The sequence below is a fragment of the Trematomus bernacchii genome, unplaced genomic scaffold (assembly GCF_902827165.1).
Source record: "Trematomus bernacchii unplaced genomic scaffold, fTreBer1.1, whole genome shotgun sequence".
NCBI lineage: Eukaryota > Metazoa > Chordata > Actinopteri > Perciformes > Nototheniidae > Trematomus > Trematomus bernacchii.
This window is the reverse complement of record NW_022988058.1, coordinates 940,240-963,469: the sequence shown is the minus strand read 5'-3', so window position 1 is coordinate 963,469 and position 23,230 is coordinate 940,240. Positions and strand designations below refer to the sequence as shown.

The window sequence follows — 23,230 nt, the reverse complement described above, 5'->3', positions numbered from 1 at the left end:
CACACACACAAAACGTATATGATCCCATCCCACAAATGGCGATTAAAAACAAACAAAACATTTTCTTAACGTGAGGCTTTTATTCTGGAAATATGACAGGAAGTCTCAAGTTCTCGATCCGGCTACTGGTGGATCTGGAGCCAAAATGCACACATCTTGAATCGCTACACTAGTACGAGTGAGTTGTTGTTTTTGTCTTCGTGTCTGCGGCATTCTGAAAGCATGTGAACCCACAGCTACAGGTTAGTGGCGCTATCGTGTTAACAGCTAAGTTATCGTGCCTGTCTGCATACGCATAACGTTACAGCATACATGCCAACCTTTCCAAATCCAAAAGAGGTAGGTTTGCGTGCACGCCCAAATTAGGTACTTAGGTAATCAGAGGAAATGGAATCACAGTAATTACAGGTATAAACCATGTATTTAATACATTGCATCACTTTTTGCATTTTTCACAAAAATTGGTCATACAATGTTCAGTCACTTTAGTCAGGGTTGCCAACTTTGGGTACCTGGCTGGAGTGAGATTTTGATATCATGGGTTTAATTACACGTATGCACACTAAATGACTGCTATCGTGTCCGTAGCGGGACCGTAGCATATATATATATATATATATATATATATATATATATATATTTATAATATATACAAATACACAATATTGGACACAAAGTTTCATTCACTAATGAAAGTCAAACACATGTTTGTTTCCACTGTTTTATTGTGACTCTATTTTGGCCTAGTAGAACAATAAGCAGCAGACTTTGACTTGTTTATCATTTCTACTGGTGGTTCGTATTTGAAGCAGCATGGTTCAATCTGACTTCCTTTGATGCACATAATGGATGACAGCGTCCCATCAAGTGCAAGTCTGTTTCGACACTGTGTTTTGTTCAGTCCAATTACTGAGAAGACTCGTTCTGCATCCGCATTAGAGTGAGGTAGGCATAGGACAAGCTGGGCCACCTTCCCAAGTCTGGGGAACTGTTCTTTACCAGTTACTCGGCTCTTCTGCGTAGTCAAGTGTGCCCACACCATGTCCATACGATGGAATTGTTCTTCCTCTCCAACACTCACCAGGGCACCTTTCCAGACCATGTCAGGGATATCTGTTTCCTCCAGCATTTGGTACTCCAGGAACTCATCCGAAATCCTGTCCTGTTCCCTTGGGTCCTCAAAAGGAAGAAGGTGTTTGTATCTGGGCAAAGACAATTTCAACAACATTATTTAGAATAGAAAAAAAATATTCAGACATTTATTTTGCCATTAGATTATTGAATTCTGTAAATAAATATACATAAAACAATATCCAATTCTTTATCCAGATAGAAATAAATAATCCTTTACAATAACAGAATCTCCCAATGTAATATCTAAGCAAGCTGTATTTTTTCACCCATCTCCACTGCTTGTAAAGCCTGTCAAAATCACCATTTATCTTTAATTAACTTCTCACGTTGTTTAAATGCAGTAATGGTGAAGTGAAAATAAGGGTTCAGTAATTTACCTTTGGGCAAAGTAGAGCACATCATCCACATGGGAGTTTTGTCTCTGCCTGAAGTCCACAAACTCAGCATGTGGCAGCAGGGGGTCATTGAGAGGTAGCTTCTTCAGTGCATATTCTGTAGACCGAAGCAGGAAGCCTCTTGCTGCCTTGTTGAATTTGGTGACATTTAACCTGCTTAAAAAACTGAGGGTTAGACTAGGTTTCTTCTACAGGAACAAGTCCTGTTTCTCGCTCGAGGCCAGAAAAAGGCTAGTCACTGTGACCTTTTTACCTGTGCTGGACTATGGTGATCTGATTTATATGAATGCACCTGCCAATTGCCTGGTCAAGTTAGATGCTGCGTATCACAGTGCACTGAGATTTGTGACAAACTGTAAAGCATTAACCCATCACTGTACCCTGTATGCAAGGTCTGGTCTGCCTTCACTAACTGTACGGAGGCTCAGTCACTGGTACATTTTTATATATAAAGCCATGTTAGGGAAACTTCCATCCTACATCTGCTCCCTGATCTCACGGCGAATTGTAAATGGCTACTGCCTGAGATCGCATGCTGTGGTTTTATTAAATGTGCCAACTGCTAGGACTGTCTTAGGGAAAATAGCATTTAGATGCACAGCTCCACTGTCCTGGAATAGTCTGCAATTAAAATGGAAACTGAGCAATCTGGTGCCACTAAATGTTTTTAAAGCTCGGTTGGATGCTACTGAATCGGAAGCTGTTGGTACCTGTGCATGTGGATAGTATGTAAATTGTAATCCCTGTAATGCTACTGTATGATGTCCTTTTGTTGTTCTGCTTATGTTTTTAATGTTTCATGTGGAACCTACTTGAGCAGGTCTCCCTTGAAAAAGAGATCAATGATCTCAATGGGATACAACCTGGATAAATAAAGGTTTGAAATGAAATGAAAATCACCTGAGGGAATCTCACCAGCTTCATGCAGCCTTATCAGCGTGGACTTTGTAGTCAGTCCAATGCCAAGCTGGGTGTCTGAAAGGAAAAAAAGACTACCATGCATTATTTTGCCCATACTATATACCTGTAGATTATTTCAGTTTTCATAAAAGGGTCAAATAATATAGGCTTAACAGTCAATTGTATTCACCTGGCAGTTGGTTTTCTTGATCCTGAAGATCAACACTCTCCAAGCTTGTTGTCTGAAAGCTGCAGGCTTCAAGAATTTGGACATTAGCTTTTGGATGAATGCCCTCACCTGAAATACAGAAAATATACAACCCACCCATCCATGAACATTAAGATAAGAATCAATTATACAATTTGACATTACCATTACACTAACTTAAACGGTAAAATGATGTACCTGCCCATGGAGAAGATAGATGCATGGGTGCTGCCTCTGGAACAACAGATTAAACTGGCAGAATGTAGGCAGAAGTGCCTGGTAGAAGAGGAGATGAACCTCTGTCAATGGGTCCTCAAATAAGGCACGGAGCCGCAGACACCTGGCTTGCTTTTCGTCTAAAAGACAAAAACGTTCAAAAATAATAAATAGAAAATTGTAGTTTTGCATTTTTCATTTTACATCAATAATGAATATGGGACTACAAACCAGTGGATCTGAAGTAGCTTGTCAGGGCCTTGTCGACGCGGAGTATGCGGTTGACAGCCAGATCCAAACTGAGCCACCTAATGCTAAAATGCTGAAGTACCTCCATGTACGTGGTGTCACAAAACACACAGAATTCTGAATAGAACAAAATATGTATTTTAGAGTGGCCCTTCAAACTATTTCTGAATCAATGCTTTTGAATAGAATAAATGTGTTATGTGAGGATAACTTGCCATGAAGCATGTTCTTCCTCTTGGTGCTGGATTTAAACCAGTAGGCAAGATCGACGCAGAAATCTTCGACTTCAAAGCCCGACATCTGGAGGGTTAGCAAAATAAATGTGTTTGTACATATTGTAAAAGTATTAACACTAAGTGGCCATCCCAGTAAAAATGGAAAAAAATACAGTTGTGACTGTCAAGTCATTACCTCGGAGTACACCAAGCCACCAGCGTGTGCACAATGTGGCAGGGACAGCCAAGAACGTAGACAGTGTTCAAATCTGGATCAGTTTTTATCAGATCCGTTGCAGCCCCTTTTTTTAGAGATTTGGGTATGGAGGAAAATAGAGAGGGTTGTGTTTTCTGACACTTGGTGAGTTCCCTGGAACACCGGGGACACATATTCATGTATAAAAGACGTACAAAAGTGCATTTTGCATGATAGGTCCCCTTTAAGCTATTTAGGGGACTGAATTAAAACTTTAGCGCCCTTCAAACCTAGCATAAAAGTCAAGTGACAATCTAAAAGATTGTCACTTTACATTCTAAACAAACATATCTAAAATGTTAACAAACGTTATAAACAAATATGTGGCCTTTATAGAATAGGTTATCTTACTCTAATCATATTTTCAAACATATTCAACGATATCGATAAGTGCACTGTGCAAACCCACCTTTCCTTCTGTAGAGTTCGCCGTCGACTGATGAAAAGCCTGGCGTTAAGACGGATCTGCGCATGCGCAATACGGGTCGGGGATTGACCAACCGGCTTCCACTGCTCTGCTGTCTGTTCACGTTGTTAAGAGTGGTGGGGGCGGGGAGGGAGCGGATCTACAGCTTGAGCAGCTGTCAACTCAACATTGTAAATAAACAACCAAAAACGATCGCCGGTTCATCTTGTTTTGGCGTGAGAATAGTTTGGGCAGCGTGAGAGCGTGAGATTGAGAGTGAAAGCGTGTGTCACACGCCAGATGCGTGAGAGGTGGCAACCCTGTTTTAGTGCTTGGTATGTAGCAGACTTGGCTTTCTTGAGAAGTTCAGGGTCTGGTTTCCAGTTGCAGCAGGTGCATTTTTTGGAGATGTTTATCTTCCCTGCCAACAGACCTTCGTGTGCTTCTCTCCTCTCCGCGATACCTTGATAAACTCGTGATCTGCTGTCCACTTGGCTTTAAACACATTGTCCCATTGCTTGGTGGGCTTCTTCTTCTCGGGGGTTCTATTCATCGCGGAATTTCCATATCAAAACCTGTAGCTGTGTGCAGGGCCGGCCCTGACCAATTTGCTGCCCTAGGCAAGATTTTAGCTGGCGCGCCCCCCCCCCCCCCCCCCCCCAAAATGCAGACACTCACTATGACTCGCGCATGCATGCACGGTTGTGGCATGACCAACAAAACAGAAAGATACTTTAAAACTTTAATTACTGCACACACAAGGGTAAACCGGATTTTGCCGATGTGTTTACAGTATGTGGATTCAAAAGTCGTAAATAATCTACAAAATGGAGGAGACCGATCTGATCGGAGCAACTGTGACAAATAATCTGAAACCGGCATGGACAATGACTATGTTTTAAAAATGCGCTTATCCAGAAAAGCCTGGTTTGGACACTTTACGGGCAGAAGAAACATTTCTATTAAAGAAAGAATTATACATTTCTGTCTTTTTATGCCTATAATAGCTACTAACTTGAATTTTTATTCAAATTAATTAATCAATTATTTTTTATATTTTATTGTAATGTAGAGACAAGGCTTTTAGTGACAATCATGTATTACATTACAATTACAGATGGAGCGTCTTATTTTGGACAGTTTGAAACGCGAGGGTCGTGATTGGTCCGTGATTGGTCCGTGATCGGCCCGTGATCGGCCCGTGATGAAGAGCCGGCCCCCAGTCTGACTTGATACCGCCCCCGTGATAAATACATTTAATTATTGTGAAGCCAGCTGCAATGGATCATTGATCCACCAGGGAGTGCAGTGGGGTTCCACACTGGAGTCATGTGAAATCAACTTCGACACAGTAAACTGGATGTACAGTATGTCTGGTACTAATGTATAGCGGATCTTTGTTAAGATCCATATGTCACGGATAGGATCATAGTCTGTGCTAAATAAGACATGTAATCATTTACAAAACACCACCATGTTGTTATTTAACAAAATAATGTTTAGTCGAAAAAAACGAACGAGAGGAAATGCAGCCGGCTCTCGATTTTTAATCCTAATTTAATCATCATCTTCACCACGATCATTTATGTTTATGTTCGCCGAATTGACATGAAATCACTGACAAATATGGATATACTGTATTCAACTTCATTAAAATGTTATTAACGTGCCTAAACTCAGTAATTCACTAAAAATATTTATATTTTAATGAAGCCTTGTCAGGCAGATCAAAATCCGCGTAGCGGAGGGATCTTGATCCCTGGGTGTTATTTTTCCCCATAATGACCAAGTCGCTGCAAATTATCCCGCTTATTACATGGCCACATTCTCAACAAAGTAACGACATGACTCCCAATATTAATTGAAATGCTTTTATGGATTTAGAAAATGTTTTTATTGATTTAAAAAATAGTTGTATGTATTGATTTAAATTGACATGCATCCGCTAAGAAAAATAGTCCGTTGTTACCGTTTTTTAAACAGTCAGAATGAAACGGCAGCTCTCAGCTGTGTGTTTACACACCTAATGGCCCATCACAGCTCTCTCCCCCCCCCCTGATATTTCTTTTCCAACAGTTAAGTTAACTGTAGGTTACTCTGAGTGACAAGCTTACAGTTAGTGAAGTAACACTTTTTTTTTGTGAGTCACGACCTCGCTGTTTCATTCTAACATAACGCTCCAAATATGACTGTTTCCACTCGGACTTCAATACAGCAACACCATTGTTTTGGTTTCCATGGTAGCGTGTCTCTTTAGTAGCGTGCACTCCTTTCCTGTAAATTACAGGTCCAGCCAGGCAAAACAGTTGTTTAAAACTAATTGGCCATCGGAATGTGTGTGTCCCAACCCCCCCCTGTGATATCTCTTCTCCAGCAGTCTGTAGGTTTGTGTTCGCATATTTATGCTGTCGCAGTTCCTGTTGTTTCTATCGCGCATTGCCGGTATGAAAGGGTCTGTGCCGGAAATATCAAGATAACACGGCAGGGTCCGTTACAGTTTGTTTTCATCTGATTTCAAATAAACAAAGTCTTGGCTTTCAGAATATTAAACTTGTTTCGGCAAATTTAGACGATAAATACAACTATGAAGCTTGTAACGGCATAATTACTTAAGCGGAGAACGGAGTAATTTAACGTTACAGCAGGCATAACAACAGCAGTAACTGCTCCCCTTAAATTAAATGTATTCTGTAGATTTTGGGGATTCATTAATGCATTTATTGCCATCACCATGCTTTTTCAAGACTCTTTTAAATTCTATCATTTTATAAGGACTTTTCAATGTTCGACATCGCGTGAAACAGAGGATTTCGACATTCTGTATTCCTTGCTTACTTCCTTAAACCTTTTCTCCTCCTTATCTCTTTCATGACTTTTTATTTAATGCCGGTGTTTATTTTATTATTATATATAGTCGTTATTCATTTGTTTTAAAGCTCAATAAGGAAGATTTAAACTTTCACACACGTTGACCGGCGAAAAACTCTGCCCGGTTCCTTCGGCCCCCACCACGTTGAATAAACAGAAGGCTGCTTTTGTGGAGGAAGTTACAGCGCTACGTACGCACATTTAGCTTTCAGTGTTACTGACCTGAGATGTTTTTATTACATGAATTAATTACATTGACCATACTGTTCACCATCCCCCACCCCCCTACTGTATGTAGATTTTTGACATGTAAATGGGTACCTACCCCCCTCTGAGTGAATACCTGTTGTACCTGTCCGGGGCTAAGCCCATAGGACGATGCTCTGATGTCATCACCCTCGCACATTTGTCATATGTTTACAAAAAACGATGTTAACACTTTCTCGTTCTTAATATATGCTATATTTAGGGTCGATATGTGTTGAATTTACTTTAAAATAGCAGATCACTGTGATTCGGCTTAGTGAACGTGTGTCTCTTCCTCCGCGGCTTCTCCGTGCAGAGAGGCCCCCCCCCCCGTTGACAATTCACGAGCGTCTAACTCTCTCCCCCCTCCCCCGTCGCACCTTCTAACAGAGCCCCCCCACATATAAAATCCCAATTTAACCCCTGGCCTCTGGAGCAGAAATGAAAGAGTTTTAAAAATGTTTACGTTTTGGTAAGTTTTTAGGGAAATGTTGTAATATTGCAACGTTAGGTGGGAGCAGAATTTCTGTATTTCTACTCACATTGTCTAAATAAATATATTGAACAACTAAGGCCTATATCAGTATATAGCATGAATAATAATCACACATCACTCATATTTGTTATGAATAATCATTTATCATTTATTAAATAGTAAGTCGCTTTGGATAAAAGCATCAGCTAAATGCAATTTATGAAAACCTCACTCAGGATTTTTTTAACAAGTGTTTTTATTGCTCTTGGGGCATTAAAAACAAGATTTTAACTTGAGTTTTTTATATAATATCTGCATTTTCTCTTGTGAAAAACTAAGTCTTAGTTTGGCCATAGTTATTTAATATATAGCACCATCTCCTGGTTAAATCCTGAAATTGAAAATCTGGCAACGCCCTCTTGGAAAATAGTGGGAGGGCTTAAAATTCCCAGATACTGGTCTTAGGCAGGTCTTAGGCAGGTAACTGGCTGGTAGTAGGCAGGAAGCTGTATGCTGGAGATTGAAATAAGATGCTCCATCTGTATGAAAAAAGTCTAAATATGATATTTGGCCTCAAATCATCTGAGGCCTGGCGCCCCCCCTGCGATCTTTGGCGCCCCCCAGGTTGGGAACCACTGCTCTAGGGGGGTCCGGGGGCATACTCCCCCGGGAAGATTTTTTTTTTTTAATATTGAAGTTAAAAGCATCAATCTGGTGCACTTTGAGAGCAACATTAAGAGATCTATGGATACATCTCTCAACATCAATATGAAACAGAACTGTAAACAGATTTTCTTTTTCTTTATGGATATTTTACAAATCACTCTCCTTTTAAACTGTATTCTTGTTTATTAATAACAACTTTTTTGTACTGTCATATCGTATTTTATACCTGTTTTTCATCTCTTATTTTTTTATAACTATAATGATCATATAAAGGTGTGCCTTTACCTCCCAGGGGCCTCATTTATAAAGGGATATACGCTCAAAAAATGGCGTACGCCAGTTTCTACGCAATGTTTGCGATTTATAAAATACTAACTTGACGGGAAAATGTGCGGTCCTCCACGCAAACTCTAACCCATGCGTACGCCGTCTTGCTTTTCTATAGATTGTAGATACGAGCATGGTTTTATATACTATCACGTTTAATCGTGTTTTATGCCGTTTGCCAAGACTTGATAAGTCGCTCGTAAAACACAGGAGGTATGGAAACTAAGAACACCATATGTGGTAAATTGTACAGCTAATATAACACAATAAATTAGTTGTATTTCCTTTAACTGGTGGATTATGGATATATAGTTGCTGATCGAAAGCTGGAACCAGAGGTGGGAGTAAGTCCTACATGTGCAAGTCATGAGCAAGTCTCAAGTCTTGACCTACAAGTATCAAGCAAGTCCCAAGTCACTGTGGTGAGAGTCAAGCAAGTCAAGTCAAGTCATTGCTCAGGTCAAGCAAGTCAAGTCATACGAAATTCTGATGAATAAGCCCAGTTTCCGCATTTAAATCAGTTAAAATACAGTGGTTATGAAAATGGATTTAACCCACACTATGATCTTCATTACATACACAGTTAATCATTTGAAATCTAATTTAGACCGATGACAATCATATTAGATTCATATTAACCCTTGAACTGCAGACAATATAGCTAGGATTTAAAACTCAGTTCATTGGGTTAATTTTGAAATTGCTTCAGTTTATCATCATAACAGATCAAAAAGTTCAGATTCATTTTACAATAAATCAAGGAATTATGCACATCTACAAACAAAAACAACATAATTAAAACATTTAAACAAACTACTAAAAGTAGATGAACTACATTATTCAACAGTTTACAGTAACTTCTGATAACACAGGGGAAATAAACGAGGCATCTCTTTTCCTCTCTCTCTCTCCCTCTCCTGACAGCCCGTCAGTATCAAGGTTAGTACAAATGAATCCCTTGGCGGTTCTAGTGTTCATTTACCGTTTTGTCTTCTCTTTGCAATGCTTAATCGATTTGAAACCAAGTCTAACGTAGCTTAAACTTAACGTTAGCTTTCTAGCTAACACAACACATTCACGCACCTTTCTCTGTGGGTTTTTTTGTAGTGACGAATGAAGTTGGATGTTTTGGTGGTCGTGTCACTGATCTTTATGCTGCAGACCCTGCATACCGCTGTTCTCTTCTTATTAGCGTCATCGACAACATAATCCTTGAATCCAAACTTCACTATTTGTGGAGTAACGCTAGCCGCTGCCATGTTAACTGACACTCCTGTGGTCTAGTGGGTTGCCAGGTTTGCGCGCACGGCGCTATAATCACCCAATCACATTTTTCGAAAAAACTAAACGTAATATCTCACTACAAAAACAAACGCAAATATTTAATTTTAAACAGTCAAGTCCTTTCAAGTCATCTGTCTCAAGCTTAAGTCAAGTCTCAAGTCATGAATACCAAGTCAAAGTCAAGTCAAGTCTTTTATCAATGTTAGTCAAGCAAGTCTCAAGTAAAAAAATATGCGACTCGAGTCTGACTCGAGTCAAGTCATGTGACTCGAGTCCCCACCTCTGGCTGGAACACAAACCACCAAATACAAACAATTTATTCAGATCCAGTCGTCATGACTCCACTCCGGAGGGATTCCCCGATCATTTCTTACAGTTTCTCATCAAGGGGGTGTCTCCTGTCCCCGTTACAAACACACTGCCTGAGGAAGGTTATGTGTATTTTTTTTGTCATTAACCTTTTTCGGACCACTTATTTATTTATTTTGGTGACGATCCGACCTCCATGCTGCTACTCTGGTTCAAACTGCATCCACCAAACAATATGATTTATCTCGACCTGCCCAAAATAACCAAAATCTGACACGGTGTGAGATGTCTTTTTTTAGCTGTTCTGTCGTCATTTCCTGCGATCTGCTTCATGCAGTCAGTCAAAATGAATGAATGAATGGGCGTTTATTTGACTATTTATAGGCAAATATGGGCGTTACGTGAAGCCTGCAAAAGCTGCGCCGCATTTCGAGTCGATTGTGATTTACAAAGGGAAACAGGCGTAGGAAGTGCCGTACGCACTTCCCTCGCCGGTACGCAATGTTTTGTGAATCGGAAAATGTCGGAACATTTCTGTACCTATTTTTTTGCTTTGTACTACGGAAGCAACCTTCCCACGTGAATCCTACGCAAGGCGTTATAAATGAGGCCCCTGAGCTGAGGTTCTCAGAGCCGCTCAGTCTTTCAGGAGAGAGCTCTCTAAAGCTCTCCCCCCCACGGCCGCTTACACAGTAAATTCCAATGTTAGTAAAAGCACACAGAAGCTGTATACGTTTTTTGGGAGTTTGATTTACTTTTAAATTAATACAAATACAAAATTAAAACCTACAATTGCACACTAAAACCATTATTTCAAAAAAAGAACAATTTCACATAAACCTCAGGTTTTTACTGGGGCTGGGGCAGTTCAACTTGATTTTGGGGGGGGGGTTGCCATAGCTTATGGGCGCTGTACGCAATATAGGCGTAGTTCTGTTAGTATAAGATAATAAGATGTACTTTGTTGATCCAAAATCGGGAAATTGTGTTGTCTTTTTTTTTTCGGCGCCCCCGATGGGTTGATGCGCCCTTAGCATTCGCCTATACTGCCTATGCCAAGGGCCGGCCCTGGTTGTGTGTATTGTTGAACATCTCTGATGTGAATAAACAACACTGGGGCGCCAAGACCAAACACTAATCACGTGATGAGCAAATCCAATTTCATTGGATAGGAGCCAAAGTCTATGGTGCGCCATGGGGCATTTTTATTTTTGTAATCATCTCTGTTACTTATGATGCTTTTAGTGTGCGGTAGCTCAGTGCTCGCTGGAGCACCCTGCTCCCCCCACCGGAGCACCCTGCTCCCCTGCTCTACTCCTTCCTGGAGTGTTTCTTGTTCAAATGTATTTTTGGATCCTGAACGAGACCGCCGGCAGAGCGCGTCTCCCCCTGCAGAAGGAAGCCATGCACGCCATGCACGCCATGCACGCAACGCAGCGCAGAAGGATAACTTCTAGGCCCCGCTCTCTTTAACTCAAGTCGACTTTCTGCTACTTTCCTCCAAAGTGAAACGATCAGGAGTGTAGCTGATCGTTACAGCTACACCCCCCCCCCCCCCCCCCCCGTTGACAGTTCACGAACGTCGGCACACTAATAAGATATTTAATTTAATTGGCACTTCACATCAAAAAGGTTGACGACCGAGGCCGACAGGGAAACGCGGATAACGATAACGGGTCCCAAGGTGGGTAGATCTGGGACGCAACGCTCTGGGACGCCAAACGGCTCCGTGATTACGCCCTATACGATAATTTCCTGATAACGAAAATACTGACGGGCTGTCAGGAGAGGGGGAGGAAAAGAGAGACTCTGTGTATTATTCTTATATTATTATATAGAGTCGTTATTCATTTGTTTTAAAGCTCAATAAATAACAAAGAAGACCTTTGACCGGCACTTTTATAATTTTGTTCGGAAGATTTAAACTTTTAACGGACATGTTGACCGCCGGAAAAAAATTCTAACAGAAACTGCCGCACGGTTCCCTCGTCCCTTGGAAGAGGCGGAGAGGTGGGTGTTTTTCATCTGCTGGTGGACTACCGAGGAGATTTACAGCAGGAGCACACGCTTGCCTCGGGGAGGGAGAAAAAGAGCCAGAGCCCTGCCTCTCCCCACCTCTGCTGCTAAATCCACCGCGGAGAATAAACAGAAGGGCAACCATGGCAACCATGCATGCTCGGGAAGTCTTCTTCGCTGCTTTTGGTGTATTTTGTGGCTGAAGTACACTTACAGGCCCGGCATATGTACTACAGCGTCTCCAGCGGGTCGTGCGGTCTCGTGTGGAAGGACACGTTTCTGATTTCTGAAGACTTTTTTGATATCGAATTCGGTTCGTTTTCGTGTGGCCAGGGCCTAAGGCTTGGCGATAAACTATTTGATAACTCAACAAATACATTTCTTTCGTTTGATATAAAAATAATAATAGAAATGATACCCATTTAGTTAATTTTCGTATTTTCGTAAAGTTAAAGGTGTTGTCAGATGACAGAGCTCCAATCATTTACATCACAGAGGGGACAAAAGACTTGACAAACAACACTATGGCAAATGGTTTTGTGTAGGAATGTTGAGGATTTAAACCCAATGCAATATTAATAGGTAATGATATACATCTATTGACACCATTTGTAGACTTCTGGCTTAAAACTGTAGTGCAGAGGCTGGGCTGCAGCTTAGGTTTCAATGTTTAAAAATACAGAAACAAAAAAGCAATTGAGTTAATGCCCAGGGTCGCGTTCCCGTACACACTGCTAAAACTGTGGCCAACAACCCCCTTTTCAAGCAGATATCAATGCATCCTAAATGTGTTATGAGAAGAAGACATACTTTATTAATCCCTCACAGGAAAGTTTCTTTCTCCACTCTGTTGTGTTTACACACATTACACACAAAGGGGAGGATATACATGCACAAACACAGAGGATATACATGCACACACACAACCACATGCAGAGCAGAGAGCCTGCCAGTTATCCGGCATCAAGGGAGCAGTTTCGAGGTTAGGTGCCTTGCTCAAGGGCACCTCGGCAGTGGCCTAGGAGGTGAACAGGCACCTCTCCAGCTCACTCAATATATATTTCTTATTTTGGTCCGATTGGGATGGGAACTGCCGTCCCCTACAGACTGAGCCACTGCCGCCTTTCATGGGTGCTTTTAATGTGGAAAAACTAAATCTATGGTATTATTTGTAGATATTGCACTCCATTTGGCAATCATATCAATGCTTTAACCTGTTAAGCCCGACAGACCCCGGTACCGGGGCACTGCCGCAACATCTTGCAGGAAACAGTGTCTGAGGGCATGTTCATTTAATAAAACTATGAATGTTTTATATCCATGTAACAGGAAGAAACTCATCTAACTGATCTTTTTTTTTTTTTTTTCAAAAGAAAACCCACAATGCTAACACTGAGCCTCTGAATTAGCAACGATTGAAAAATGCTAACACCTTACTGCACCGAAAATCACTCACAAAACCTTATTATTTATCTTTTCACCACATCCAACACATCCTTTCACATCGTGAGGTGACACAGAATCGATTGACACCAACATTTCCACTGAATTATACGTATTTGCGACGTTATAAGCAAAAACGGACATCAAAACAGGTGACGCTAGGTAGCTAAAAATGCTAACATTTTTACCTTGGCTCTGTAGTCTCTCCAAAGTGGTCTTCAATGGCATTAAAACGATAAAAACGCTGCTGAAGTTAATCCATAGGTTAATCTAATGTGTCTGTGTCCCGTAGAAATGATTTCTGATAATCCATAAGCATTAAAACTGCTTTTCCGTTTCCAGATGTCAAAGCTAGAGATAGGTTCACTCTGATGGAAAATTACATGCGCGAAGCCCCCACCTTTTCTCTTCACAACGTGTGTGTGGGGGACTCCCCCTTCGATTCTATTGGCTCTAACGGTCAGAAAGAGGTGTCAACCATCAAAATCGAGCAAGGGGGTCCAGAGATATGGAAAATCCACCCAAATGACCCCAGAAGTGGTTTCTTTTTGCTAAATCTCTCTAAAAAGGTCAAATGTCACTTGTTTTGCATCAATGTTGATACAGGGTGCTTATTATATGTTGTACTTTGGATTCCTAAAGCTTTTAGTCTACTAACCCATCATCCAAGGGTGGTTTTCACTATAAGTAAAAAAGACTTTTTGGACGGACACTATAATTTACAGTTTTTTACTATGTAAAATCTGAATTTTCTTTAATCTACATCTATATTGATTCTGACTTTTCTACATCCAACTCACAGGTTTATCATTACTTTGAGAAAAAAGATTATTAATTTAACCCTTTTAGAAGGGAAGATATGGTCATTTGTTCTGGGAATGTCATTTTCGAGCCTGAGACCTGAAAAACAGGCTCAGGGCTTAACAGGTTAAAGACTTTAAAAGCTGTTTTATATGGTTATAAGACATATTTTGAGTATTGGTAGTAGGCTGATTATGATTGTTCGTTGGAAAGACATTAGAACCCTGGTATATTTTAATGCAAATAACTTGTATGAAAACTGTGTCTTGGTCTGTGTTCCTATCAAATATTCTGAATAAATGTCTCCTGTTATTTTGTTACTCTATTGTACACTTAATGTTATAGAGTAATTTTTATCTAATCTGAAGATGTTTTGTCTCAGTGCTCTAAAACTGTTAACTGATTAACTGTTTTGAGCTGTAGCTATTATATCATGCTCTCCCTACTTTGTTTTCTATTTCAGATACGAGGCACTATGGGTCGGAGCAGTAGCAGTTTGATCTCCGAAGGTGTTCCAGTAGTGGCAGTGTGCCTAGCTGCCTTGCTCCTCAGCAATGCCTTGATCTACCTGTATCTGGACTCTTTGTATCAGACTGATGAACAGCTGGTTTCATCTCATGTAGGCCACGTGCCTCAGCATTTTAAAATCACAAACATGAAAAACTTCACACCTTGGCTCCAGTGTTCACAGATAGACGGTGAAGTACGCAAGCTGAAGCTGATTGGCCAAGGAGCTGTTAAAAAGGTAGGTAGTCTATTAAAGGCAACATTGGCTTTTGTGTTAACTGAATTAAAGGAGGGAAATGCAATTGGCCTCAAGTCAATTCCCCATTCAGTTCTAATGCAGGATTTACCAGCCAAATCAGATTTACAAGAAATTCAAATGCTATTTTCATTAGCCGCGTTCACACCGGAGTACTTTTCACCGTACTTTTCGCGTTTAGTTCCGTGAGTACCCCTTATGTCGCGTTCACACCAAAAATCGTACTTAATCTCGGGTACTTTTACCCCCATTTTTAGAGCCCGCTGGGAGAGCGTACTTTTCTGTGGGTGAAAAGTACCCCAGTGCTGATTGGCTGGGCGAATTGCAAACCACGCCCGTACAACTGTGAAAATGTTGTGTGGAGACGCCATTGTTTTTCCTCGCTACAAAAACCCAACGCACCGACGGAGCGTTGGGTTTGTTTTTGAAAGCAGTTATGGCAAGCATCAAGAAATGATGAGGAGGTGTCGGCGCTTCTGGAGATCTACGCCGAGGACGCGACCCAGGGAATGCTACTGAAGCCAGTTCGGTAGCTTTCACTCGACCTGGGAATCGTGCACAGCCGGCTAAAAATAAAGAAACTCAGGACTACAAACGGCGGATTCAGTGGCCAACGATGACTACCACGACGAAGGTAAAATCAACTACATGCACTGGGGTTTTAATCTGCACAATAATGGTCTCAGATGTACTTTTATTTGCTCAGTAGATCAAGCTAGCCATGCTAGGCTGAATAGGCTAACACCGGCCCCGAGCTAGCTACATCTAGCTAGCTAGATATTCTCGGCCGCTATGAAAACGTTTTGACTTGTGAATAACTGTGTAGTGTTTCTGTAATTTGCTTCACTAACTCATGGCACTAATCGTCTGTTTCAGGCGAGGATGGACAACTCTCGGGATTGGAAACAAGCGAGCTTTGCATTCTAGATCACAGCGCCTCGTCCTCCTTACCAGCAACCAAACGCAAAGGTACACACACTGTAACTTTGTCTTGAAAGAACGTTACGCATCGAACTGATGTTCACAATCATGTTTATTTCATAATATTCATCATATTTTATGTTTAACTTGCCTCAACAACATTAAACAAAGTTCAAGCATACATGAAGCACTCTTCAAAAAGGAACAATCCTCCGTGTTTGAACCTCTTAAATCGCTGCATAGCCGATTTATTTGGACTGGATTATCCCAGAGAGGCTAAACATTCTTTATAACACAGTTTCAGATTTGTGAAACCTTTAATTCTATTTGTGAAAATATAAAAAAGAGAGATTTTAGTGCTTTTTCGCATCCTGGCCACATTAGACCAGGTCCTGATCTAAAACTACTATACCTAGACTCATCAAATCTGGACTGGATTATCCCAGAGGCTCTAAACATTCTTTATAACACAGTTTCAGATTTGTGAAACCTTAATTCTATTTGTAAAAATACAAAAAAGGGAGATTTCAGTGCTTTTTTACATGTAGACCACATTAGACCAGGTCCTGATCTAAAACCACTATACCTAGACTCATCAAATCTGGACTGGATTATCCCAGAGAGGCTAAACATTCTTTATAACACAGTTTCAGATTTGTGAAACCTTAATTATATTTGTAAAAATACAAAAAAGGGAGATTTCAGTGCTTTTTTACATGTAGACCACATTAGACCAGGTCCTGATCTAAAACCACTATACCTAGACTCATCAAATCTGGACTGGATTATCCCAGAGAGTCAAAAGATTCTTTATAACACAGTTTCAGATTTGTGAAACCTTAATTCTATTTGTAAAAATACAAAAAAGGGAGATTTCAGTGCTTTTTTACATGTAGACCACATTAGACCAGGTCCTGATCTAAAACCACTATACCTAGACTCATCAAATCTGGACTGGATTATCCCAGAGAGGCTAAACATTCTTTATAACACAGTTTCAGATTTGTGAAACCTTAATTCTATTTGTGAAAATACCAAAAAAACATTCCTAGTATGTTGTAAAACTACATGGCGACTAAACAGATCTTGTATCTTGCTTATTTTCCCCTCTTAGGAAAGCGGACACGGGATGCGAATTTCTTTGACACCGCCCAGGCGTTGGAGGACCGGCGTGCCGTGGTGAAAGAGTCGATGCACGGGGATCAGATGGTGCTGTTCACCAAGGCCCAGGAAACGGAGGACAAGATGCTCACCAGTTCATTTTATATTATTGTTATTACTGTTATTATATAGTCTTGATACAACTGACACTTTATTTTATATTGATAATGTTAATTTACATGTACAACTTCTATTTTATTTACATAAAAAATGTGAACTTCTATTTACTGTTAAACAGATCCTGTAGCTTGCTTATTTCTCCTGACACTTTATCTTTAGTGACCGTAGCATCCTATACATCACATGTAAGTGATTATTCTGATACCATCATGTTTCATCGGTTATAAACTGGCAAAGCTTTATTTGTCATTTATTTATCATCAATGTTGCAACCTTGTGGAATAATGGCAGGGGCACATACACAAATATGATAATTTATATCATTTTAAATATTATTTGACCTAAAACTAAATGTTTTTATGATTGTCCTCTGAGGAGGACATGGGGATTTGCAAACTTTTAATTCCCCCCCCCATTTTACACAACACAAAATGGAGTCCACTATGGGCCGAAACTAACATGTATGTTTATGGCAGACGGATGCAGTGGATCTCAGGAAGATAAATAATAACGGTGGGTTTGCTGCTGAGCCTATTTACTGTGCATACAACACACCTGGCACAGTTTATTGTTATTATATTGCCACACTGTACCCTATTGTAATGTTGCCTGTCTTGACTGGAAAATAAAAGAGAAACAAAAGCACTGTACAAAAGATCATCTTTATTGTCAAAATGTTTACAATTTACACGCTGTTCAGATGCCTCATAAAGCTGGGTCGCCGGTAAGGCAGTCCATTCGTCCCTGTACTCATTACTTTCACAGAGGTTATGTAATATGCAACATGCTGCCACCTGGAATGTGATCTTGTCCATCTTGCAGTCGTTTCTTTTCATCAAGCATCGCCACCTGCCCTTCAGTCTGCCAAAAGCGTTCTCCACCACCACTCGTGCTCGGCTTGTTTTGTTATTGTACGCAAGTTGCTCAGGCTGCATTAACTCAGTTACAAAGCTGTATAACATGAGCACAAACAGCACAACTTCAGTCGACTCCATCTCCATCATGTCTGAGGTCGGAAGGTAAACAGACGCCTAATGTACAGCGAGTGGGTGGGCGTCGCAGTATACGCGGGAAGTTTTTCTTCTTCTTCTCTTGTTTTGCAGCGGATTGCAAACAACTTTAAGGTGCATACCGCCACCTACTGTACTCGCCGTGAAGTGGTTTGTGGCCTGCCAGTAAAGCCAAAGCAGAAGAAGAAGAAGTGACGTCAGCGGCTCATTTGCGTAATCTTCCCTCAGGGAAAAGTACTCCGGTGTGAACGCGATCTGTACTAAGTGCCCTGGGGTTAAAAGCGCCGGGGCTCTTAGTGCCGGAACTAAGTACAGGAAAGTACTTGGTGTGAACGCGGCTATTGTCAACAAGATGTTGACAACATTTTAAAAAGGGGTGAATTGAACTGCAAAGCTCCCATACAGATTAAATACTAGAACCTTGAATTTCACTTACCAAAAAAACTGGAGCAATGACTTCTTCAACACTTAATCAATGAATGTGTCCTATGTTATCAATCAAGAGACAACTCATTTTACATTTTTTTATAAATTCATTTTAAATCCTCTGTTTGGTATGAAGTGTAGCTCTGTTGTTGCTGTTGTCACCAACAACTAGTGTTGTCAGTGTTCTTAGAGTCGTTGACTATAACAATTACTGTTTTATTCTAGCTGATGTATTATCTCCTAATGAATACAGAAAGGCTGTCTACAGTTGTCAGGGCTTTTTACAATGATATAGAGCCAGTGGGAGGGGGGATGATACGTGTGGGGCATGTGCATGTGTAGAAGGAGAAAGAAGTTGAGCGAGCGTAGAAAGTGTCTGGAAGTTACCGGGAGTAGCAGCAGTATGACAAAGTCACAAATATAAACAACGGCCTCCCAAGAACATTGAATGTTGGATTTCATTTACCGATCCTGCAGACACCCGCTCCATGGGGCGGAAGTCCTGCAGCATGTATCCCCCCTGCAGCAGCAGCTCCTTACAGAGGAGAGGAGATGCCCCCCCCCCCCTGCTGAGAAGGCCCTGTCACCATAGGTCCGGAGCTTGGTTCTGATGGGCTGCAGTAGATTAGCTTCAGCAGACCTGAGGCGACTGGTAGGGGTGTGTCATTGGATGAGGTCACTGATGTAGGGGGGGCAAGGTTGTTGAGGGCTTTGAAAGTGAATAGTAAGATTTTAAAGTCAATGCGGTGTTTGATGGGGAGCCAGTGGAGGTCCTGGAGGCTAGGGGTGATGTGGTCAGAGCGTCGGATGGAGGTGAGCATACGGGCAGCTGAGTTTTGGAAATACTGACGTTTTTTGTGAATGTATGCAGGAGAACCATAAAGAATGCTGTTGCGATAATCCAGTCGGGGTGTGTCATCGGCATAAAAGTGGAACTCGAGTTGGTTTTGTCGAATAATTTTTCCAATTGGAGGATGTAGGTGATGAACAGAAGTTGACCAAGTACAGAAACCTGAGGGACGCCATGATTGACTGGGGCTGTGGGGGATTTGGAGTTGTTGATGGAGATGAATTGATGTCTGTCAAGGAGATAGGATTTAAACCAGGAGAGGAACCATTGTTGTGTGCATTGAAAACTGATCTGAATTAATCGATTGCATCCTATTTTGTAAGTGGTCCACTTACCAGGGCATGTTTTTGTCATTTGAAGCAGAACAGGTTACCTTGCAGAGCTATTGGGGAGTATTGATCATGCTTATCTCATAAATGCACCCTTACCAATGTACAAGTTGCATTCATCAATTGGAAATTAGTAATTTGCACTAAGTTTGTATTCTTTACTGGAAGAACACAAACCTGTCCCTCAGGTAATGTCCTATGTTGTCAATGTTTCCTCTGCTCAGCCCTCACTCCTCATTACCGACCTCATCGTCCACTTTTCTTCCCCCAGGTCTATTTGGCAGAATGGAGGGGTCAAAAGGTAGCTTTGTCCAAACTGTCCTCTCTGGATTACCTGGAGGATTTCCTCCATGGATTGTCTATGCTACAGCTCCTGCAGGGCCCTCGGGTGGTGCAGCTGGTGGGTTTTTGCCTTGAAGACCACACCCAGGTCACGGAGCACCATCCACATGGCCCGCTCCTTAATTTGGAAGGTATTCTTGAACAACGGCAGCACCAGCAACACAATACATGGCAGGCCCGGCTGAGGTTGGCTATAGACTACGTCCTCATCCTGCATTACCTCCACAACAGCCCAGCTGGGCGGCGGGTCATGTGTGACTCCAACAGCCTGGAAAAAACCTTGTCCCAGTTTCTGCTGACAAGTGACTTTCACCTGGTGGTGAACGATCTCGATGCGCTGCCTGAGGTGGACACACCCAAAGGCCTTGGGGTAAAATGTGGTCATCGTGAGCTCACTGGGGACTTTGTTGCCCCAGAGCAGCTGTGGCCCTTCAGAAACGCAGGAACGCCATTTGCAGACGATCTCATGCCTGAGTACGATGAGAGAACAGACATCTGGAAGATCCCTGACGTGACATGGTTCCTGATGGGAAGGGTACCTGGGGGGGATGTAGTCCATTTCCATCTCTTTCAGATCCACCAGGAGTGTAAGAGGGAAGACCCCAGGCTCAGGCCTTCAGCTCTGGATGTGTCCAAGGTGTACCAATCAGTGTACAGCAGCATGGTGCAAGACAGTGCTGGCTTTAGAGACATGCTGTAGAATGTGTGAGTACATTTCTGACTCGCTTAAAAAAACCTGAACGTTAAATAAAAGCTACAGTTTCACAATGAGGTGTAGTATAATATAGTGCTTACTGAAACTGTTCTCTTCCCGAGGATTTCCCTCAATTTATCCAGATAGCTCAGAGGGACTAAGACCTTTATGCAAACGGGTGTATGAACTTGTTAAATGAAACTTTAACATGTATTGTTTGTCATGGTTGCTAAAAAAATGTAATAATAGTAAAGATGCACCATCAAAGTATTGAACTACCGAACAGGAAAACTCAATTAAAGTGTACTACTAATGTGCTTTATACAACTTCTCCTGCTTCTCTGTTTACCCCTCCCATTGCTCTTCTCCTGCTACACATGTCCTGTGTTCATGCCAAGGATACCTGAGAGTAGAAAAACAGCTGTCAGTAAGATCTGAGCTTCATATGAGCCAAGAACACAGCATTCCCAAAGAGAGGCTAACCAGGGGACATTGCAAAGAGGATGCTGACAGCACACATACAGACAGGACAGAGCCGCCCAGAGCAACAACATGACTGTGTAAAACATTGTGTGGGATAATTTCCTATTTCATAGATACAATGTAATATGACGTAGTTTGAATCCAGCTGCACAAAGAGCATAACCCTCGGAGATACATGTGCTGTTACGGTACTTGAGCTTGGAGTGATTCAAAATGACGGACTCATTCTATAGCAAGGATTTATTCACATGTATTAAATACATTTTATTGAATATATGATGTCACAAAATCAGTCCCAAAATGTTTTTACTGTTCCTAGAACAGGGGTGTCAAACTAAATTTCATCGCGGGCCACATTAGCATTATGGTTGCACTCAAAGGGCCGGTTGTAACTCTATAAATATACATATATAAATATATAAAATAATGTATTGTATTACTGAATTGGATTATTATCAGATAGGGTAATAACTTCATAATTAACTACATCTGAAAGCAGAAGTCTGGGGCAAATAATTGCAAGTGTCTTCAGTGTGCATGTCACAAAACGATTGTGGGACATGTACTTTATGGGCAACGTACTTCTCTAAAGTGGCATGTAACCGTATAATAAACATATTATATTATTTGCAAGCTCTTGCGGGCCACATGAAGAGTTTTACACCCGTGCCCTAGAAGGTCTGTTGAGAAGCGCAATGGATTTCTGCTTAAATGTTTCTTTAACCATGTACAATTTGAAATGGTTTGATAGTACATTACTGTACAGGGTAGGTTAGCTCTAATGACATTGTACACATTCAAAATGTCCTTAATTCTTTACATTTTGTAATGTTATGAGTTCATGTTTTTCTTCATAGTTTTGCTGAACATGTCAATGTATATGTAACTTTTCAGGATAACCCTGACTATGGCCATGTCAAGCGTTCAATGATTTTACTAGTTTAGTTATTACTACTTGTGACAGATAGGCCTGCTAAGGTTTTTGAGACTGAATGGCATTGTGAAGCTCAGTGAGTGTGATGCAGCAGAGCTAACAGCTAGCTGCTGGTTCCTTACACACAGCTGTAAGCCTCCATATGAATGCTGTGGCACGTGTGTTCGGTGGAGTTTGCCTCCTGCAGAGATAACCTTTGAGCAAGGCAGCAGCTGCTAAGTGCTTAGAGCCCCTGTCTCTGACTTGTCTCCATCAATGCATGTTGTGAGCTCCTGTTTGTGTATGAGTGAAACAATTTCCACAATGAACAAATCATTTCTGATTATTTTTATCTTTATTCATTACATTGTTATTATTATTATTTGATGGAAAGAGCTTCAATAAACTTGATGATATAACTGTGTTTTGTTATTTTAAAAAAATATTACAACAGCGGGGACTAGTGGATATTGTCGTCTGATATTTGAAACCAACAAATAATGTAACCCTTAAATGGTGTCTGTATGCTGGGGGATAAAATGGGTGTGATAACAGTGTAATATGTGGCTATAATATGGGTGTATCACGGGTGCAACATGGCTGCAATAGTAGTATGGGTGTAGAAAAAAAGCAATAAATTAATTTTCCAAAATATGTATATGTGAATGCCCATTTAGGGGTTTAATGATTTATTCTGAAATACAAATAGTTTAAATGATGTATAGGCCTATTGAAATATTGTATAATCGCTTGTGCTGTGGAGAAACACACCGGAAGTGTTCCTGTGGCTGGCGGAACACAGCA

At 41.1% G+C, this 23,230-nt stretch overlaps 1 protein-coding gene across 2 annotated transcripts; it reads left to right on the top strand.

Moving 5' to 3' along the window:
• The first annotated feature begins 118 nt into the window (after nt 1-118).
• pomk (protein O-mannose kinase) lies at nt 119-22,845 on the top strand. Of its 2 annotated transcripts, none has more exons than XM_034120261.1 (3): nt 119-178; nt 14,878-15,159; nt 20,266-22,845. In XM_034120261.1, exons 2-3 carry the CDS (start codon nt 14,890-14,892, stop codon nt 21,034-21,036), a joined length of 1,041 nt encoding a protein of 346 aa, XP_033976152.1. In that variant the 5' UTR covers nt 119-178; nt 14,878-14,889; the 3' UTR covers nt 21,037-22,845. The 2 variants fall into 2 exon arrangements, with proteins under 2 accessions (XP_033976152.1, XP_033976151.1); XM_034120260.1 differs by having other exon boundaries at nt 140-242.
• The last annotated feature ends 385 nt before the right edge of the window (nt 22,846-23,230 follow it).

Excerpts from the sequence above, each read along its gene's own strand:
- pomk (XM_034120261.1), top strand. The coding sequence starts at position 14,890 with ATGGGTCGGAGCAGTAGCAGTTTGATCTCCGAAGGTGTTCCAGTAGTG. Across the intron at positions 15,160-20,265 it reads GCCAAGGAGCTGTTAAAAAG|GTCTATTTGGCAGAATGGAG; the intron begins GTAGGTAGTCTA and ends TTCTTCCCCCAG.